This window comes from Anomaloglossus baeobatrachus, chromosome 6 (genome assembly GCF_048569485.1).
Source record: "Anomaloglossus baeobatrachus isolate aAnoBae1 chromosome 6, aAnoBae1.hap1, whole genome shotgun sequence".
NCBI lineage: Eukaryota > Metazoa > Chordata > Amphibia > Anura > Aromobatidae > Anomaloglossus > Anomaloglossus baeobatrachus.
In genome coordinates this window covers 248765352-248782181 of record NC_134358.1, presented here as the reverse complement: position 1 = coordinate 248782181, position 16830 = coordinate 248765352, and the positions used below count along the sequence as shown (strand labels likewise).

The following is a 16830-nucleotide window of genomic DNA, read 5'->3' as shown; positions in this document are numbered from 1 at the left end:
TGAGTCATCCAGCAACTGGTCATATTCGCTAGAAAACCTACAGTCCAGCCAGGGGAGCCAAGTCCCGCAGAAGCAGTCTCGTGTCCATCGTGAAGCGAGGCAGTTAAATCCTCCATATGTAAGAGATCATTAACTTTTGAAGCCCAAAGGGCCAGAGCGGGAGGAGCGCTCGACTTCCATTTCAAGGGAATGCACGATCTGGCCACCATCACCATGAAGTGCAGCAGAGTTTTTTTGTACGTAGACACCGGAGTTCCCGACAACTGAAGCAAGAACAGCTCCGGGCCCATAGCCCGAGTCAACCCAGTCACATGGCCGATCACCTCACACATTCTGTCCCAAAACCGTCTCATTGCCGGACAGGCCCAGAAGATATGAACAAAGTCCTCCGTCTCTGCTTCACACCTCCAACAACTAGGGTCCAACCTGGGGAACATCCTGTGCAGTCTGGAAGGAACCCTGTACCTCCTCACCAGTAATTTAAAGTTAGACTCCTGGAGTCTAGAGCTTATCAAGGTTTTGTGCGCCAACATCAGGACATCGCTCCTCTGCCGATCCGACAGGGAAAGTCCCAGCTCACGTTCCCATTGCAAAAGATATCCCTGAGGGGGAGCACCCGCAGAATCAACCAGCATCCTGTATATCAGAGAGAGGGAGTGCCGCAGCACCCCCTCCCCCAGGCACAAATTTTCAAACTCAGTGGGGCGGTTGGTGAAATGTGCGTAGTCGGGTAAGGAGCTAAGGAAATGCCTAAGCTGTCTGGATCTCCAGCTTCCTAAAGGACATGGTACCATACTATCTTCAGTGATCCTCAAAGAAGGCCAGTCTCCCTCCACCCCCATGTGACAAGCACGGAATCTCCCACCCCGTATCCACTGCTGAAAGACTGGATCTGAAAGACCAGGGCGGAAGTTCAAGGAACCAATCACCAGCGAGAGGGCAGAGGAAGCAACAACAGTCGGACCAAGTGCACGGTGCAGTACTCCAGTGTAGCCCCCAGCGTTAGATGGTGCCTCAAGCTAGGAAGGGGAAGATGCGCTATTGAAGGGGCCGCCTGTAAATGGACCTCAACAAAACTCTGTTACAGAAGCACCCAGGCTTCAAAAGGGAGTGCCGACACCAGTCAATTACCCTCACCATGTGGGAAGCCCAATAATAGATATTCAAGTCTGGGATTCCCAATCCTCCCCTCCTCTTAGGTCTACCCAACTAAGACCGGGAGAGCCGAGCCGGTCTGTTGGCCCATATAATTTTAGTTTGGAGAGAAGCCAGGTCTCTAAAAAAATGAGTTAGCAATCCTTATGGGGAGAGCCTGAAGAAGGTACAAAATACAAGGAAGGACATTCATCCTAAAAATATCACACCTCCCAAACCACGTAAACAGACCTTTGGTCCATCATGCACAGTCCTCTGGGATGACCTGAAGAACGGGGAGGAAGTTCAGCCCATACAGAAGATTGGCGTCGGCCGTCAAATTAATCCCCAGGTACCTCAGGGACTGTGCGGCCCATTTAAAACTGAAGGAGGAACGGAGTGAGGAGACCATGTCAGGAGGGAGAGTCACGTTCAGAGCCTCAGATTTAGACATATTTATTTTAAAGTTAAAGAGGGCCGAATACTTTTCAAATTCCTGCAAAAGGTTAGGCAGTGAGACCCTAGGGTTAGTGAGGAAGAATTGGAGGTTGTCTGCGTAAGCCACAACTTTAAATTCAGTCTTTTTGACATGAAGACCCGAGATGTCCCCGTTTTCCCTAATGTGGCAAAAGAAGAGTTCCAAAGTCAGCACAAATATCAAAGGGGAGAGGAGGCACCCCTGTCTAGTCCCATTAGCAATAGGAAATTTGTTAGACAGGAGACCATTCACCCTAACCACCGCAGATGGAACACTATACAGGGAGCCTATCCATCTCAACATTGACCCACCCAACCCCACCTCCCTCAACACCTCTGTCATAAACACCCAATTGACCCTGTCAAAGGCCTTTTTGGCGTCTTTGGAGAGAAGCATCAAAGGCAACTTTTCCAAGCAGGCTGTAATACTACTGTATGTTCTGAGGATTTCGATTGCGTTAGGGCAATGACAACAGAGACGAGTTCTTGGTACAAGATGTTATATAATATGTCACCACGGTAGATACACAACGGGAATAAACACAGTAAAACAACACACAAAACGGAGCGAAGGGGATTCCCGGGGCCACGCACCGGACTCCCCCAGGGAGACCACCAGAGCGAACCCCTGTACAGGGACTGTCCGGCAATCAACCCCGGAAGGCCTAAATGTGCGGCAGCCGGTACACAAGGGGCAAGTGGTATAGTCCAGGAGTGTCCGTACGGGATGATTGTCCAGAGTGGTTACGAACCGGGCAGAGTGCTGATCAAAGACGGCAGACGGAGTCCGGGCACAGCTTGAAGAAAACCGGGTATGGTCCAGAGTCGGTCGGTAGAGTTTCAGGAGAATCCAAGGCAATCAGGAAGTAGAAACAGCAAAGCAGGAGCACACAGCAAGCAGTATACTCAGGCACTGGACTGGGCTGAGAGGCGGCCTTTTAAGCAGCTGGACAGGAAGTAGGGCAACAGAACCTTAAACTCCATGTTAACTGAGGGCAAGCTCATTCAAAAGAGAACTGGAAAACCTGGAAACCTGACACAGGCCTTTTAGATAAGATTCAGGGCCTTGGTCGTGTTGTCCCTCGCCTCCCTACCCCCCATAAACCCAGCTTGATCAGGGTGAATGATCACCCCCAGCAATGAGGACAGTCTGTCCGCCAGAATTTTTACAAACAGTTTCAGATCTGTGTTGAGGAGATAAATAGGGCGGTCACTGACGCACTGGTATGGGTCCTTGCCTTGTTTTGGAATTACCACTATATTTGCCGCCAACGTATCACGAGGCACCGGGGGCACAGAGGAAAGGGTGACATTCTTAAAAGCCCACAAGAAAGGGGCAAGCAACAGAGAGCCCATTTTTTTTATAATAAACTAAAGGAAAACCATCCGGACCCCGGGCTTTCCCCGTCTGAGAGTTTTTAATGGCTTTGAGGAGCTGGGTTTCAGTGATTGGTCTCTCCAATGTTGCCACGTCCTTAACCCTAAGCTTCCCCATGCCCGAGCCATAAACATAGTTCTGTATTCGGGTGCGGAGGTCCTCCGTAGCCTGTCCTGAACGAGCATTGTCAATAGAGTAGAGAGAGGCATAAAAAAGCTGAGGAATGTCTCTCTGTTTCACTGCCATCCCACCCTCCGGCAATCGGACCCGTGGAACATAGACCCAAGCCCTCTGTACACGTAGCGCTCTTGCCAAAGTTCTGCTGCTCCTACTTCCAAACTCATAAAAGTGTCACCTGCACTTTACCAGGGCACCCTTTGCTTTGTGATTCAACAAAGTTCGCAATTCCTCCCGCTTCATTGTCAGAAGAGGGCCTACCGTCGAATCACGGGCCCCCTAATGCAGGGTTTCCAAACTATGTATTTCAGAAAGAAGAGCAGCAGACTCGGCCGCACGTTCTCTCTTCAGGCGCGAGCCGTGCTTGATAAATATTTCCCGAACCACACATTTATGTGCCTCCCATAATAAATTAGGGGACACCTCCCCCGTCGCATTGTCCTCCCAATACTCTTTGCTGGCCAATCAAGCACAGTGATACTGTGGTTATTAAACCAGGTATTTGTATTTTTGGCAGTGTGAACAGGTGCCAAGTCCTGCTAGAAAATTAAATTTCCATCTCCAAATAGCTTGTCGGCAGAGGGAAGCATGAGGTGCTCTAAAATTTCCTGGTAGACGGCTGCGCTGACTTAGATCTTGATAAAACACAGTGGACCTACACCAACAGATGACATGGCTCCCCAAACCAACACTGATTGTGGAAATTTCACACTAGACCTCAAGCAGCTTAGATTGTGGCCTCTCCAGTCTTCCTCCAGATTCTGGGACCTTGATTTCCAAATGAAATGCAAAATTTACTTTAATCTGAAAACAACACCTTGAACCACTGAGCAACAGTCCAGTTCTTTTTCTCCTTGGCCCAGGTAAGACGCTTCTGGCATTGTCTATTGGTCATGAGTGGCTTGACACAAGGAATGCGACAGTTGTAGCCCATGTCCTGGATACATCTGTGTGTGGTGGCTCTTGAAGCACTGACTCCAGCAGCAGTCCACTCCTTATAAATCTCCCCCTAAATTTTTGAATGGCCTTTTCTTAACAATGCTATCAAGGCTGTGGTTATCCTAGTTGCTTGTGCACCTTTTTCTACCACACTTTTTCCGACCACTGAACTTTCCATTAATATGCTTAGATACACCACTCTGTGAACAGCCAGCTGCTTTAGCAATGACCTTTTGTGGCTTGCCCTCCTTGTGGAGTGTGTCAGTTGACTGCCTTCTGGACATCTGTCAAGTCAGCCGCCTTTTCCATGAATGTGGAACCTACTGAACCAGACTAAGGGGTACTTTGCACACTATGACATCGCAAGCCGATGGTAGCGATGCCGAGCGCGATAGTCCCCGCCCCCGTCGCAGCTGCGATATCTTGTGATAGCTGCCGTAGCGAACATTATCGCTACGGCAGCTTCACACGCACTTACCAGCCCTGCGACGTCGCTCTGGCCGGCGAAACGCCTCCTTCCTAAGGGGGCGGGTCATGCGGCGTCACAGCGACGTCACACAGCAGGCGGCCAATAGAAGCCAGGGGGGCGGAGATGAGCGGGATGTAAACATCCCGCCCACCTCCTTCCTTCCTCATGGCAGCTGGGACGCAGGTAAGGCAATGTTCCTCGCTCCTGCGGCATCACACACAGCGATATGTGCTGCCGCAGGAATGAGGAACAACATCGTAACATCGGTTCTTCCGAAATTATGGAAATGACCGACACTACACCGATCATACAATTTCGACGCTTTTGCGCTCGTTAATCGTAGTAAAAAGGATTCACATACTCCAATGTTGACAGCGACGCCGAATGTGCATCACTTTCTATTTGACCCCACTGACATCGCACCTGCGATGTCGTAGTGTGCAAAGTACCCCTAAGGGACCATTTTAAACATTTAGGAAGACTTTTCAGGTGTTTTGTGGCAATTATCCTAAAGCAATAATAACTTTTTGGTTTTCATTTGCTGTAAGCCATAATCATCAACATTAACAGAAATATACACTTGAAATAGATCACTCTGTTATAATGACTATATAATATATGCGTTTCCCTTTTTGTATTCAATTACTGAAAAAAATTACCTTTTTGATGATATTCTAATTTTTTGAGATGCACCTGTGTTCCCTTTAATGCCCCCTACCTGATCCAATACACCCAAGTAATGTTAACTGGTCTGCACCTCAGTGTCATGACAACTGGATAGTTACATCATTATATGTTACTTTACATCCCGTCAGTCAATTTGCTGGTGAAATGGAAACTTTCTTGACTTTTTTTTTTGTGTGTAGTTTTTGTATATTCCATATTCTATGTCTCTAGCAAATCACTTGCTGGCTGTTCAAATCAGAAAAAAATATAATAAAATTTAAAGTTCTGATTCTTCCTTAAAAAACTATATTTAAACTCCAGTCTTATATTATTTTTGCATGTTTCTGTCCCACATCTATCGCCATACTCCTAATAACTTATAGAGGTCATCCCTTTTTGTGAAAACCTCTACTATTTCTCCTGTGCTGCATCTATGCTTTGGAATTCTCTATTTTGGTCAAGTAGACATTGATATACCGTATGGAGCTGAGCTGCAAAACACATTGCAGAAATAAGAGTTGCGCTGTCTTAACAGCATAAACTCCTATGACCAGATTTAAGTTTGCAATCTTGTTTTTATAGATTCTATATAATTGCATTATAGTTCTTCAAGTTCTTTCCTTTTCGCGTCCAACCTGATTATTAAATCATTAAATCGCTGGTTAAATAATCTTTTTCTCATTACCTTAAAGGGAACCTGTCAGGTCCAATATGCACACAGAACCAGGAGCAGTTCTGGGTGCATATTGCTATCCCTGCCTAACTGTTCCTGTATACACTAGCACAGATAAAGAGAACTTTAGAAAAAGTATCTCTAAAGATCTTTTACCGTATGCTAATGCACTAGTTCCCTGGGTGTTAGTTCCACTGGCCAGTCGCCCCTCATTAGCATGTTAGTACATCCATGTGGGTTTGCTAACATGCTAATGAATACGCAGCGTCACAGGATGATCTCACTCACCTCTCCGTGGCCATCGCTAGATTTTGGCAAAGTGTGCATGACCCCGGAGTTTGGGTAATGCACACTACTTCAGTTTGAAGCCAGGACGCGTACACCCAACTTTATAGTGCGCATGACTCAACCGCGGGGGTCATGTGCACTGAGCCGAAATCCCCCGTCGGACGCGTTGACGGACGAAAGGTGAGTGAGATCATCCTCTGACGCTGCACATTCATTAACATGTTAGCACACCCACAGAGACGTACTAACATGCTAATGAAGCTGACTGGCCGGGGAACTAACGCCCAGGGAACTAGTGCCCTCGCTCATTAGCATACGGTAACAGATCTTTAGAAATACTTTTTCTAAATATCTCTTTATCTATGCTAGTGTATACAGGGACTGTTAGGCAGGGATTAGCAGTATGCACCCAGAACGCTCGTGGTTCTGGGTGCATAGTACACCTGACAGGTTCCCTTTAAAAAGAAACATTAGCCGTTTTTTTTCTTATGAGAGCAGGATAAGGTAGAGACAAAGACCCTGATTCCAGCGGTGTGTCACTTACTGAGCTGCTTTCTGTAGTGATAAAATCAGTTTCATCAACAAAAGATTATCACTAGAGGACTGGTAATTCCAACGCCATGTACTCTTCCATATTGATTTGCTCTCTATAACCCTACCCTCACCAATGATTGGTAGCTTTCTGCCTACGCACAATATACGCAAACATGGTACAAAGAAAAGTATAGAAAAACTCAGCAGTATCTGTTAACTCAGGACATGGAATGTAATTCTTACAATGAAAGCTGTCAGACAGCTATGGTGCTCAGCTTTTAAGTCCAAAAAAAATCAAAATAGTCATTATGAAAAAGATGTAGCAGCATTCACCACCTGGAATAAAAATGACAGTCCTATGTATGCAGACCCTTTGAAGCATCTACACATCCAAAATGGCTATTTGTATACTGTAATGGAATCAAATATAGAGTGACCTTTTTATTCCAGATGTTGAGTGCCGCTATATCTTTACCTTTAATACATATCAAATTGGCTGATTTAATAAAAAAGCCCTCAAGTAGTACTTTTATATTAACAACTTAGTTTTTTTGATTTTTTATAATTGGGGACAAAATGTGCCTTCTATAATATACAGTATTAATGCTGCCAATTGTATGGTTGAAAAATAATCCCCCTTTTTTCTTTCTTTTTAGCCAATTAGCAAGTTTCCCTATTTGAGCAATGACATTTCCTTCTGGCTGCCCAGTGAAGGATATCTGGAGAACGATTTTTATGATCTGGTCCGTAACGTTGCAGAAGACATTGTTGAAGAAGTTTCTTTAATTGACCAGTTTACGCATCCAAAGTAAGTTTAGATTTTATGGATTTTGACATGACTGAAATGAAGCTTGGTTTTACTACATTCCCTTTACTATTCCACTACATTTAGATAGACAGCTGTAGGCTGAGAAGTTGTATTTCTTCTCACTCTTGCCTGGGCCAGATGTCTATGGGTGGCTTTACAGGCTACAATATCACTAAAGCGATCTCGTTGGGGTCACGGAATTTGTGACGCACATCCGACCGCTTTAGCGATGTCGTTGTTTGTGACACCTATGAGCGATTTTGAATCGTCGCAAAAACGTTCAAAATCGCTCATCGGTGACATCACCCCCTATTCCCAATTATCGTTGCTGGTGCTTGGACGATGTAGTTCGTCGTTCCTGTGGCAGCACACATCGCTGTGTGTGACACCGCAGGAACGAGGAACCTCATCTTACCTGCGTCCCGCCAGCAATGAGGAAGGAAGGACGTAACATCCCGCACATCTCCGCCCCTCCGCTTTGATTGGGCGGCCGCTTAGAGACGTCGCTGTGATGCCAAAAGAACTGCCCCCCTTAGAAAGGAGTCGTTCGCCGGTCACAGCGACCGGGGGGGGCGCCCCCTTTTGATAAAGCGAGTGGCGAAACGTACGTCAGGGGTGGTGGGACGCATGCTCAGGCAATCCAATCATTAGTTAAGTACTTTTCCTTCTATGTATTACATCGCTGTATTATTATGTGATTGTACCATTTAGTGGTCGTGCATCGCAGACGGTCAGATTGTGGATACGTTTGGGCAATTTGATAGGTGGTAGTATGGATATGCTGAGGGTACATGGGTGTTAAATGGTAATTGGTTTATATTAAACAATATCAGCCTGCATGACTGTGAAACCAAATGGGAATTTTGTAAAACCAATCCATTTACCCAGTGTACTTTTCTCAGTATACCAGTACACTTATATTATCATTATTAATTGTAGCCCCAAGGTTTATCACAATACACAGGGTTTAAAATACTGGAGCGGGGGCAGAGACATACCATAGGATGTATATATGATGATATTCATTGGTATTTTGGAACCATATATGATTATCTTATAGGCTTTAATGTTTTTATAAAAAAGATATTGTGGTGGTCAACGCCTTGTTCCAGTGTATTTTCCCTTGTTTTTCATACCATCATGAAAATTTTTTGATATGATATGGAATATTAGACCCATCTGATGTGATGTACGGTCATGTCTGTTATGTTGGTATAATGGATGGATGTGACGACTAAATAATTCTGGAATCATGTGCCCCCCAGGTGGCTCTCTGGTTTATATTTAATGAATCTATTGATAATAAAATATTTAAGATTTGATATTAAAAAAATTATTGCATTGATTCACTTCTTTCTTGGCTGGTTAATTCCGGTGCCAAGTTGTGGTAGTTAAGTCTGATTGAAGTGTGTACAGTCAGAATTGGACTTTTGTGATTAATCAAACAAAGAAGAACTGCTTAAATTTTTGCACCAGGAGTGGCATAAGGTCACCCAAAAGCAGTGTGAAAGACTGGTAGAAAGCAGCCAAGACGCATGAAAGCCGTGATTAAAAATCATGATTATTCCTCAAAATATTGATTTCTGAACTCTTCTTGAGTTAAAACATTATTAATATTGTTGTTTCTAAATGATTATGAACTTGTTTTCATTGCATTATTTGAGGTCTATAAGAACTACATTGTTTTGTTATTTTGACCATTTCTCATTTTCAGAAAATAAATACAAAATTTATTGCTTGGAAATTTGGAGACATGTTGTCAGTAGTTTATAGAATAAAAGAACAATTTACATTTTACTGAAAAATATACCTATAAAGCGAAAAATCAGAGAATCTCTTAATTTTTGCTACAGTTATGTGTGTGTGTTTGTGTGTGTGTGTGTGTGTAGGGGAGAAGGTCCCCTGCAAATTGAACCTGCAAATGTTACTATGGGACCTGTAGTTCCACAAGTCTTGGCATTGTATTTAAGGGTCAAGTTCCCTTTAAGAATAGCCAGTGTGCTGGACGGGTCTGGATAATCACATAGCCTGCCCATAGGTGTGTTTGACATGTGGCTGATAAGCCACATGGTTCTTTAATGGAGTCTGTTGTTTGGCACATGGCAGAGTGTGTGGAGTCTGTGAGCAGTGTGTGGTGCCACACTGTAGGAGAAGCAGCCCGAGAGAGGGTGCTAATCTCTGAGAGGAAGGAGCCCCTGTATGGAACACAGCTGAGGGACGTCAGCCTGTGTTGAGAGACTGACAGAAGCCAGACTGAGAGAAACTGACAGGAGGCAGTGTGTGTGAGGAAGCTGCCAGGCTTCCATGAAGAAACCTGATGGAGAGGTGTGTGGACTCACTTTAGTAAATGTCGTTAGAGCCTGCTAAATCTCCTGAGAGGAACAGATTGAGAATATATGCATTAATCCTGACTGCAGTCAGTGTGATCACTGGGTGAGTCCAGAGTTAAACGGACTGTAATACCCTGTATAATCCTTTAAGCCGGAAGAGGTTTTTGTGTTAAAGTTGCAAGTGTGGTTTATGCGGCTTTAAAATAAGCCAATAGACTTTTAAATGGAAAAGTGTTCCTGTGTGCCTCAGTTATAGCAGCCAAGTGAGTGTCCCCCAATAAATACAGTGAGCGTAGCCTCACAATATAAACAATAATAAAATAATAAAAATTTTGCAGGGGAGGTTCTGGTCTCAATGCCGCTGGGTACTCTGACACCACACACTAACAGTGCGCGCTGCTCTGTTGCTGGCTCTACTGAAAAGTGAGTGGCAGCCACATTGCTCACTTCTTGTTAATTACTTAAACGTCCGATGGCGGGGAGAAGGAAGCTGGTGCTGATTAGAAGCGGAACTCACATGTTATAAAAATATCCCTTGGGCCCCAGAATCGCGAGTTGCAATATTGTTGGAACCGTGACTGCACTGGAGGGGAGTATAGGATTTGTTATTTTTATGGGGGCACACATGAGGAATAAGAGGGTTTGTACAAGTAGTGGACAATCCCTTTAACTCACCCACACTACTATCTGCTCTCATTGAATTGAAGGAATTAGATGGCATGTGCACCTGAAGAAAAGGGACAATTTCAAAAAGCATTTTTCCAACCCCTTTAGTGCTTCAAGTGTTTGAAAGCAAGACTATTTTGCTCTCTGTTACCACCAGAATTATCAATACCTTGGCATATATTATCACAACCCAATATTAGATCACTAGTCTGTCAGAATTCAATGATATCCATTTGTATACACATCCAACATAGCCATCATTACTTCATTATGAACAGATGCCAAGATGCCAGTGGGAACAAAGACATGACCGCAATTATTTATTGTCTTATTTATAGTTATGCATTTATGTTTTAGCTGTCAGGTAAATATTGTGGATATTGAAGTTTAGATTGAGCTGTCAGCGTGAAATAATCCGTTCTAACAATTGATTTATTCTCGCTCGTGTAGCACGTTTGCTCACCTCCAGGCAGCAGTCCATTTTTGGAAGACTTTTGTTACAGTAAGGACACTAGTTACAATTGCTATGGATAAAATCACCTGCTGCAGGAAATCCTGAAAAAAAACATCTCTGCGGCTTCATCTAGTGACAGAATGCTCATGTTTTTCTACAGCTCCCAGGAAATATCACTGATAATGCTGACATCCGCTATTCAAGCAATCCAGAGGTGTAGCTTGGATATGTCATTTTAAATCATAGGTGACGACAGTAGCAGCATGTTGGAATATACACATTTGATTCCAGCTGGGCAATGGGATGTTGTAACCACAAAACGCTATTGTGTTTAGGAGGCATATCATGCTACTGATGCTTATAGTTTAATAAAACACATATTTGCTTGCTGGTATGTAAGTATGTGTACATACTTGTGTACATATACATATATATATATATATATATATATATATATGTACTCTTAAGGCTGCTTTACACCAGACAATCTATCGTGCGATAGATCGTCGGGGTCACGGATTTTGTGACGCACATCCGGCATCGCTGGCGATGCCGGCCTGTGTGACACCTCCTAGCAACGCAGTATCGCTCACAAATCGTGAGTCGGGTACTGCTCGCTAGGTTCCATAATATCGTTTAATTTAGTTGACCATCGTTTCCGTGGTAGCACACGCCGCTCCGTGTGACACCACGGGAACGATGAGCAGCTCACCTGCCTCCCGCGGCCGCCGCCGGCTCTATGTGGAAGGAAGGAGGTGGGCGGGATGTTTACGTCCCGCTCATCTCCCCCCCTCCGCTTCTATTGGCCGGCGGCAGTGTGACGTCGCTGTGACGCCGAACGTCCCTCCCACTCCAGGAAGTGGACGTTCGCCGCCCACAGCGAGGTCGCACGAGAGGTAAGTATGTGTGACGGGGGTTACTAACTTTGTGCGACACGGGCAGCGATTTGCCCGTGACGCAAAAAGGACGGGGGCGGGTACAATCGATTGTGAAATCGCACAATCGGTCGTACCGTGTAAAGCAGGCTTTACATGTTAAAGTTTTGGCACATTTTCTTTGTATTTTTACATTTCAAAAAATGACAAAAAGAAAAATGGGCAAATGAAAAAGTTTGGCCACCGTTGTAGATTTATGTGCTGAGATAACTTTGACCAATGTTTGAGACCTTAATTAGCCTGTTAGATATATGGTTTGTTCCCTATCATCATTAGGAAAGGCCAGGTGATTGTTTATAAAAACCCAGCCTTCTTAACCTTGTGCCAAAAAACAGCAGCCATGGGTTCTTCTAAGCAGCTGCCTAGCACTGTAAAAATGAAAATGGTGGAGGCCCACAAAGCAGGAGAAGCCTATACGGAGATAGGAAAGAGTTCAAATGTCCCTTTCCTTAGTTTAATTAAGAAATGGCGGCTAACAGGAACAGTGGAGGTCAAGATAATATTCAGAAGACCAAGCAAAATTTTTGTGAGAGCTGCTCATAGGATTGCTAGAGAGGCAAACCAGAAACCCTGTGTGACTGCAAAATACCTTCATGAAGATTTACTAAGCTCTGGAGTTGTAATACATTGTTCTACTGAAGAAACCCTCTCATGGTCCTCACCATAAAATTCAGCATCAGAAGTATGCAAAAGATGCATTTTGGAAATAAGTCCTGTGGACCGATGAGATTAAAATAAAACTTTAGCCACAATGATCAAAGGTATGTTTGAAGAAAACATTGCACAGAATTTGAGGAAAAGAACATATCATCATATGTGGGTGGATGAATCATTCTTTGGGGTTGTTTTGCAGGTAATGGCACGAGGAACATTTCACAGGTAGAGGGAGGAATGGATTCAATGAAATTTCAAAAAATTCTTGATGCAAATCTAAAACCAACTGTAAAAAAAAGCTGAAGTTGAAAAGAGGGTGGCTTCTACAAATGGATAATGATCCTAAATGCACGTCAAAATCCACAATAGACTACCTCAAAAGGCGCAAGCTGAAGGTTTTACAATGTTCCTCACAATCCTCTGATCTGAACATCACTGAAAATCTTTGGCTAGAGCTCAAAAAAGCTGTGTGTGCAAGACGCCCCAGGAATCTGACAGAACTGGAAGACATTTCCAAGGAAGAATGGATGAAATCCATCATCCAAGAACTTAACTGTTCAGAATAACAGTAATTGCAACCAGAGTGCCCAAACTTTTATATAAAAAAGAAAAAGTTTTTCCAGCTTACCCAATATATTGTAGGATCAAGCTGCTATGACTATAGAGGCTCTTAGCATGGATATATGGTAGAAGCTCTTACCAGCACAAATAGAAGAGATGAATCCAGCGAGCCAAAATTGTAGTAGATAAAAAGTTTCTTTAGTCTTTATTTCAATAGTATTAAAAAAAGTCTTTGTCCATAGCAGCATAAATGATGACAGACAGAGGTAGGAAAAGTTGCTGCTGGTGCACGGTGAGACGCGTTTCGGCTAAACCTTTATCATTGCCAAGATTATCATTGGCAATGATAAAGGTTTAGCTGAAACGCGTCTTGCCGTGCGCCAGCAGCAACTTTTCCTACCTCTGTCTGTCATCATTTATGCTGCTATGGACAAAGACTTTTTTTAATATTATTGAAATAAAGACTAAAGAAACTTTTTATCTACTACAACTTTGGCTCGCTGGATTCATCAAACATTTATATGCCACTATACAAAATATACTGTCTGGTCACCAAGTTCTGGTAAATGTGTTACAGATGAGTATTTTTTTTTTTTTTTTATTATTATAATTATTATTAGTCAGAAATCCAATACGGTAGACAGGTAGTTACTATCTGAATTGACGGCAGAAGTAGTCTGTGACCGCTATGTGCCAGCTGAGACTGGTGTTGTGCACAACAGGCGGGTAGTTAGCAATTACGTGCCTCTCAGTTCTTGGGACCATAGTAGAAAAAAAAAGAGTTCTGGATAACACCTTTAACACCTAACAACTAGGGCTGAGCGGATCCGTACTGTAAAAGTCCGGATCCGCGCGGTTTCAAAGATGCCTGGGTGCCAGGCCCGGGATTCCTGGTGCATGATCTGGATTCGGGAATTAAAGAGAAAATAAATAAAACAAGAAATAAGCGAGAGTTTCATACTTACCGAGACTCTGTGTTATCGAGGCAAACTGCTTCGGGGTCGCGTATTCACTTCCTGTACTGTGCACTAGGCTCATCACATGCACACAGCTTTCCGTGTTTTCCCTGCCCAACGGCCGTCCTCTCATCTGTGATTGGTTGCAGGCAGACGCGCCCAAGCCTGTAACCGTGTCTGCCTGCAGTCATCGCTCATCGCGGCTTAATTATTGTCTGTACAGCCAGCGGTCATGCTCTATGGCCGCTCATTGTGGGATGTAGCCGAGCTGAAGCGGCGTGGGACCTCGTGTAGATTACGCCGGACCTGCAGGGTTTAATAAAGGGGGATGGTGAAGGAGAATGGGTTTTTGTATTTTATTCCAAATAAAGGATTTTTCTCTGTGTTTGTACTTATTTACTTTCATTTACAGGTTAGTGTCATGCAGGTATCTCTTAGACGCCTGTGCCATCACTAACCTAAGGTTTAGTAGCAGCTGTGCACTGTTATTAACCCCTCATTACCTTGATTGCCACCGCACCAGGGCAATGGGAGGAGCCAGTATAGCACCGCAATTGTCACATCTAATAGATGTGGCAATACCGGGCGGCTGCGGGCTGACACCAACCCCCAGTCGGCTTTATCTTGGCTGGGGATGAAAATTAGGGGGGACCGCACGTCAGTTTGGTTTTTTTTTTATTATTATTTATTTAAATAAATTAAAAAAAAGCCGCATGCGGTTTCTCTTAGACCGGCGTCACACTTGTGAAGGACTCCCGCGAGTTTGACATCGCGTCACAGGCACAGCCGCTCACACTTATGACAGGAGCATGCATGTGTTTCTAGGTACATGCACGCTTATGTTCAGAGAGCGGCAGGCTGTGGTGGCTGATGTCATGCCAAACTTGTACGAGTCTGACAACGTATCACCAGCACACTCGCACACACTTCTGACAGGAGTGTGAATGTGTTCCTAGGTACATGCACACTCATGTTCAGAGAGCGTCAGGCCGTGCCGAGTGATGTCATGCCAGACTTTTACGAGTCTGACATTGCATCACTGTCACAGCAGCGGACACTTCTGACAGGAACGTGCATGTGTTTCTGTCTATATACACGCTCACCATACTGACCCGCAGACACTTGCATTGCTTTCCTCGCCCACCGGCCGTTCTGCTGCCTGTGATTGGTTGCAGTCAGCTGACACGCTGCCACTCAGGGTGGGGGCGCGTCTAACTGCAACCAGTTACATGCGCCGGTGGGCGGGCAAAACAATGAATATTGAATTGTCTGCTCTAGAAGGGAAAAGTGTGACCCAGAAGTAGTTTGCCACCATGACATAGCCTGGGTGAATATACCGCGCACGCTCCTACCCCCCTATCCCTTCCACCAACGTTTTTAATCTCCGTATTCTGGTCCCCATTGACTTATATGGGCACCAGATTCCGGAGCGGAGCGGACTTTTTTTTTTTAATTAAGCAGTGATCCGCCTGTCTCAGTTTTTAGCCAGTTCAATTAGCTCTACTAACAACCTTTGACACCTAATAATTCCATTATGCTGAATATACATGATAGAATAAAACCATAGAGCACTATATGCTGGATTATAAAATGTTGTGTTTTTTTTCATTTGCATGTGGGGCTTATGTCACTATACCATCTCTGTAAGAAAAATGCATTGAGTTGCTTATGTATTGCTTGTTTTGGTTTCTCTTACATAGTTGCTTTAAAAGGATGATAGATCTTGCCTCATGGTCCTATATTGAATTGCTCATTTGGAAGGGCTCCTCAGTTTAACTTCAATAGAAACATGATCCCTTCATAAGCCAGCAGTAAAATCCTTTTTTTATTTTTGTGAGACAATTCTATGAACACCCTATGGTATATAAGACTCTTACTTTAATTTTCTTTTATCCTAATAAATTTGTTTTCATAGCTTTTAGTAATTACTACAACCACGTTCCCAGAAAAATGCCACTTGTACCTAGGCATATACTTATTATATACTAGACTTCATCTTTTTTGCTTATTGGGATTTCTCTAATGGATTCTTGTCTTTTTTTAGCAAAATTATAGTTTCATTGTCATGTGATGGTTTCATATAAAATAGAGCATAAAATAAAATACTGTGCACTGATGTGCTATATACATGTCTTCTTGTAAGGCCACGTGCACATCTTGAGTTTTTGGTGAGTTTTTACCTCAGTATTTGTAAGACCACATTCACACAATGAGTTTTTGGTGAGTTTTTACCTCAGTATTTGTAAGACCACATTCACACAATGAGTTTTTGGTGAGTTTTTTACCTCAGTATTAGTAAAGCCACGTGCACATATTGAGTAGTTGGTGAGTTTTTTACCTGACTATTTGTAAGGCCACAGGCACACGCTGAGTATTTGGAGAGGTTTTTACCTCAGTATTGGTAAGGCCACAGGCACATGTTGAGTATTTGGTGAGTTTTTTACCTCAGTATTTGTAAGCTAAAACCAGGAGTGGAACCGAGGAAAAGTATAATGGAGACACGGCACCACTTCTGAATTTTTTTACCCAGTCCTGATTTTGGCTACAAATACTGAGTTAAAAAAAACCTCAACAAATACTCAATGTGTGCACGTGACTTATGAGTATTTTCCATTAAGGAGCATTTACACTATTATTATCTCAGCATTACTGTATTAGCAGTCTAAACAGGCTATGAATCACCTGATGTGTGTCAGGTGAAATAATTTTCTGAGCAGTGCATTGTCTGTGT

General features: G+C 43.7%; 1 protein-coding gene across 2 annotated transcripts in view; it reads left to right on the top strand.

Moving 5' to 3' along the window:
- FARS2 (phenylalanyl-tRNA synthetase 2, mitochondrial) overlaps positions 1–16830 on the top strand; it is a 581883-nt gene that overhangs the window by 375563 nt on the left and 189490 nt on the right. For both annotated transcript variants that reach the window (XM_075316468.1, XM_075316467.1), the window contains exon 7: positions 7392–7543. In XM_075316468.1, coding sequence (XP_075172583.1) covers positions 7392–7543 — 152 coding nt within the window. The remainder of the gene's footprint in view (positions 1–7391; positions 7544–16830) is intronic.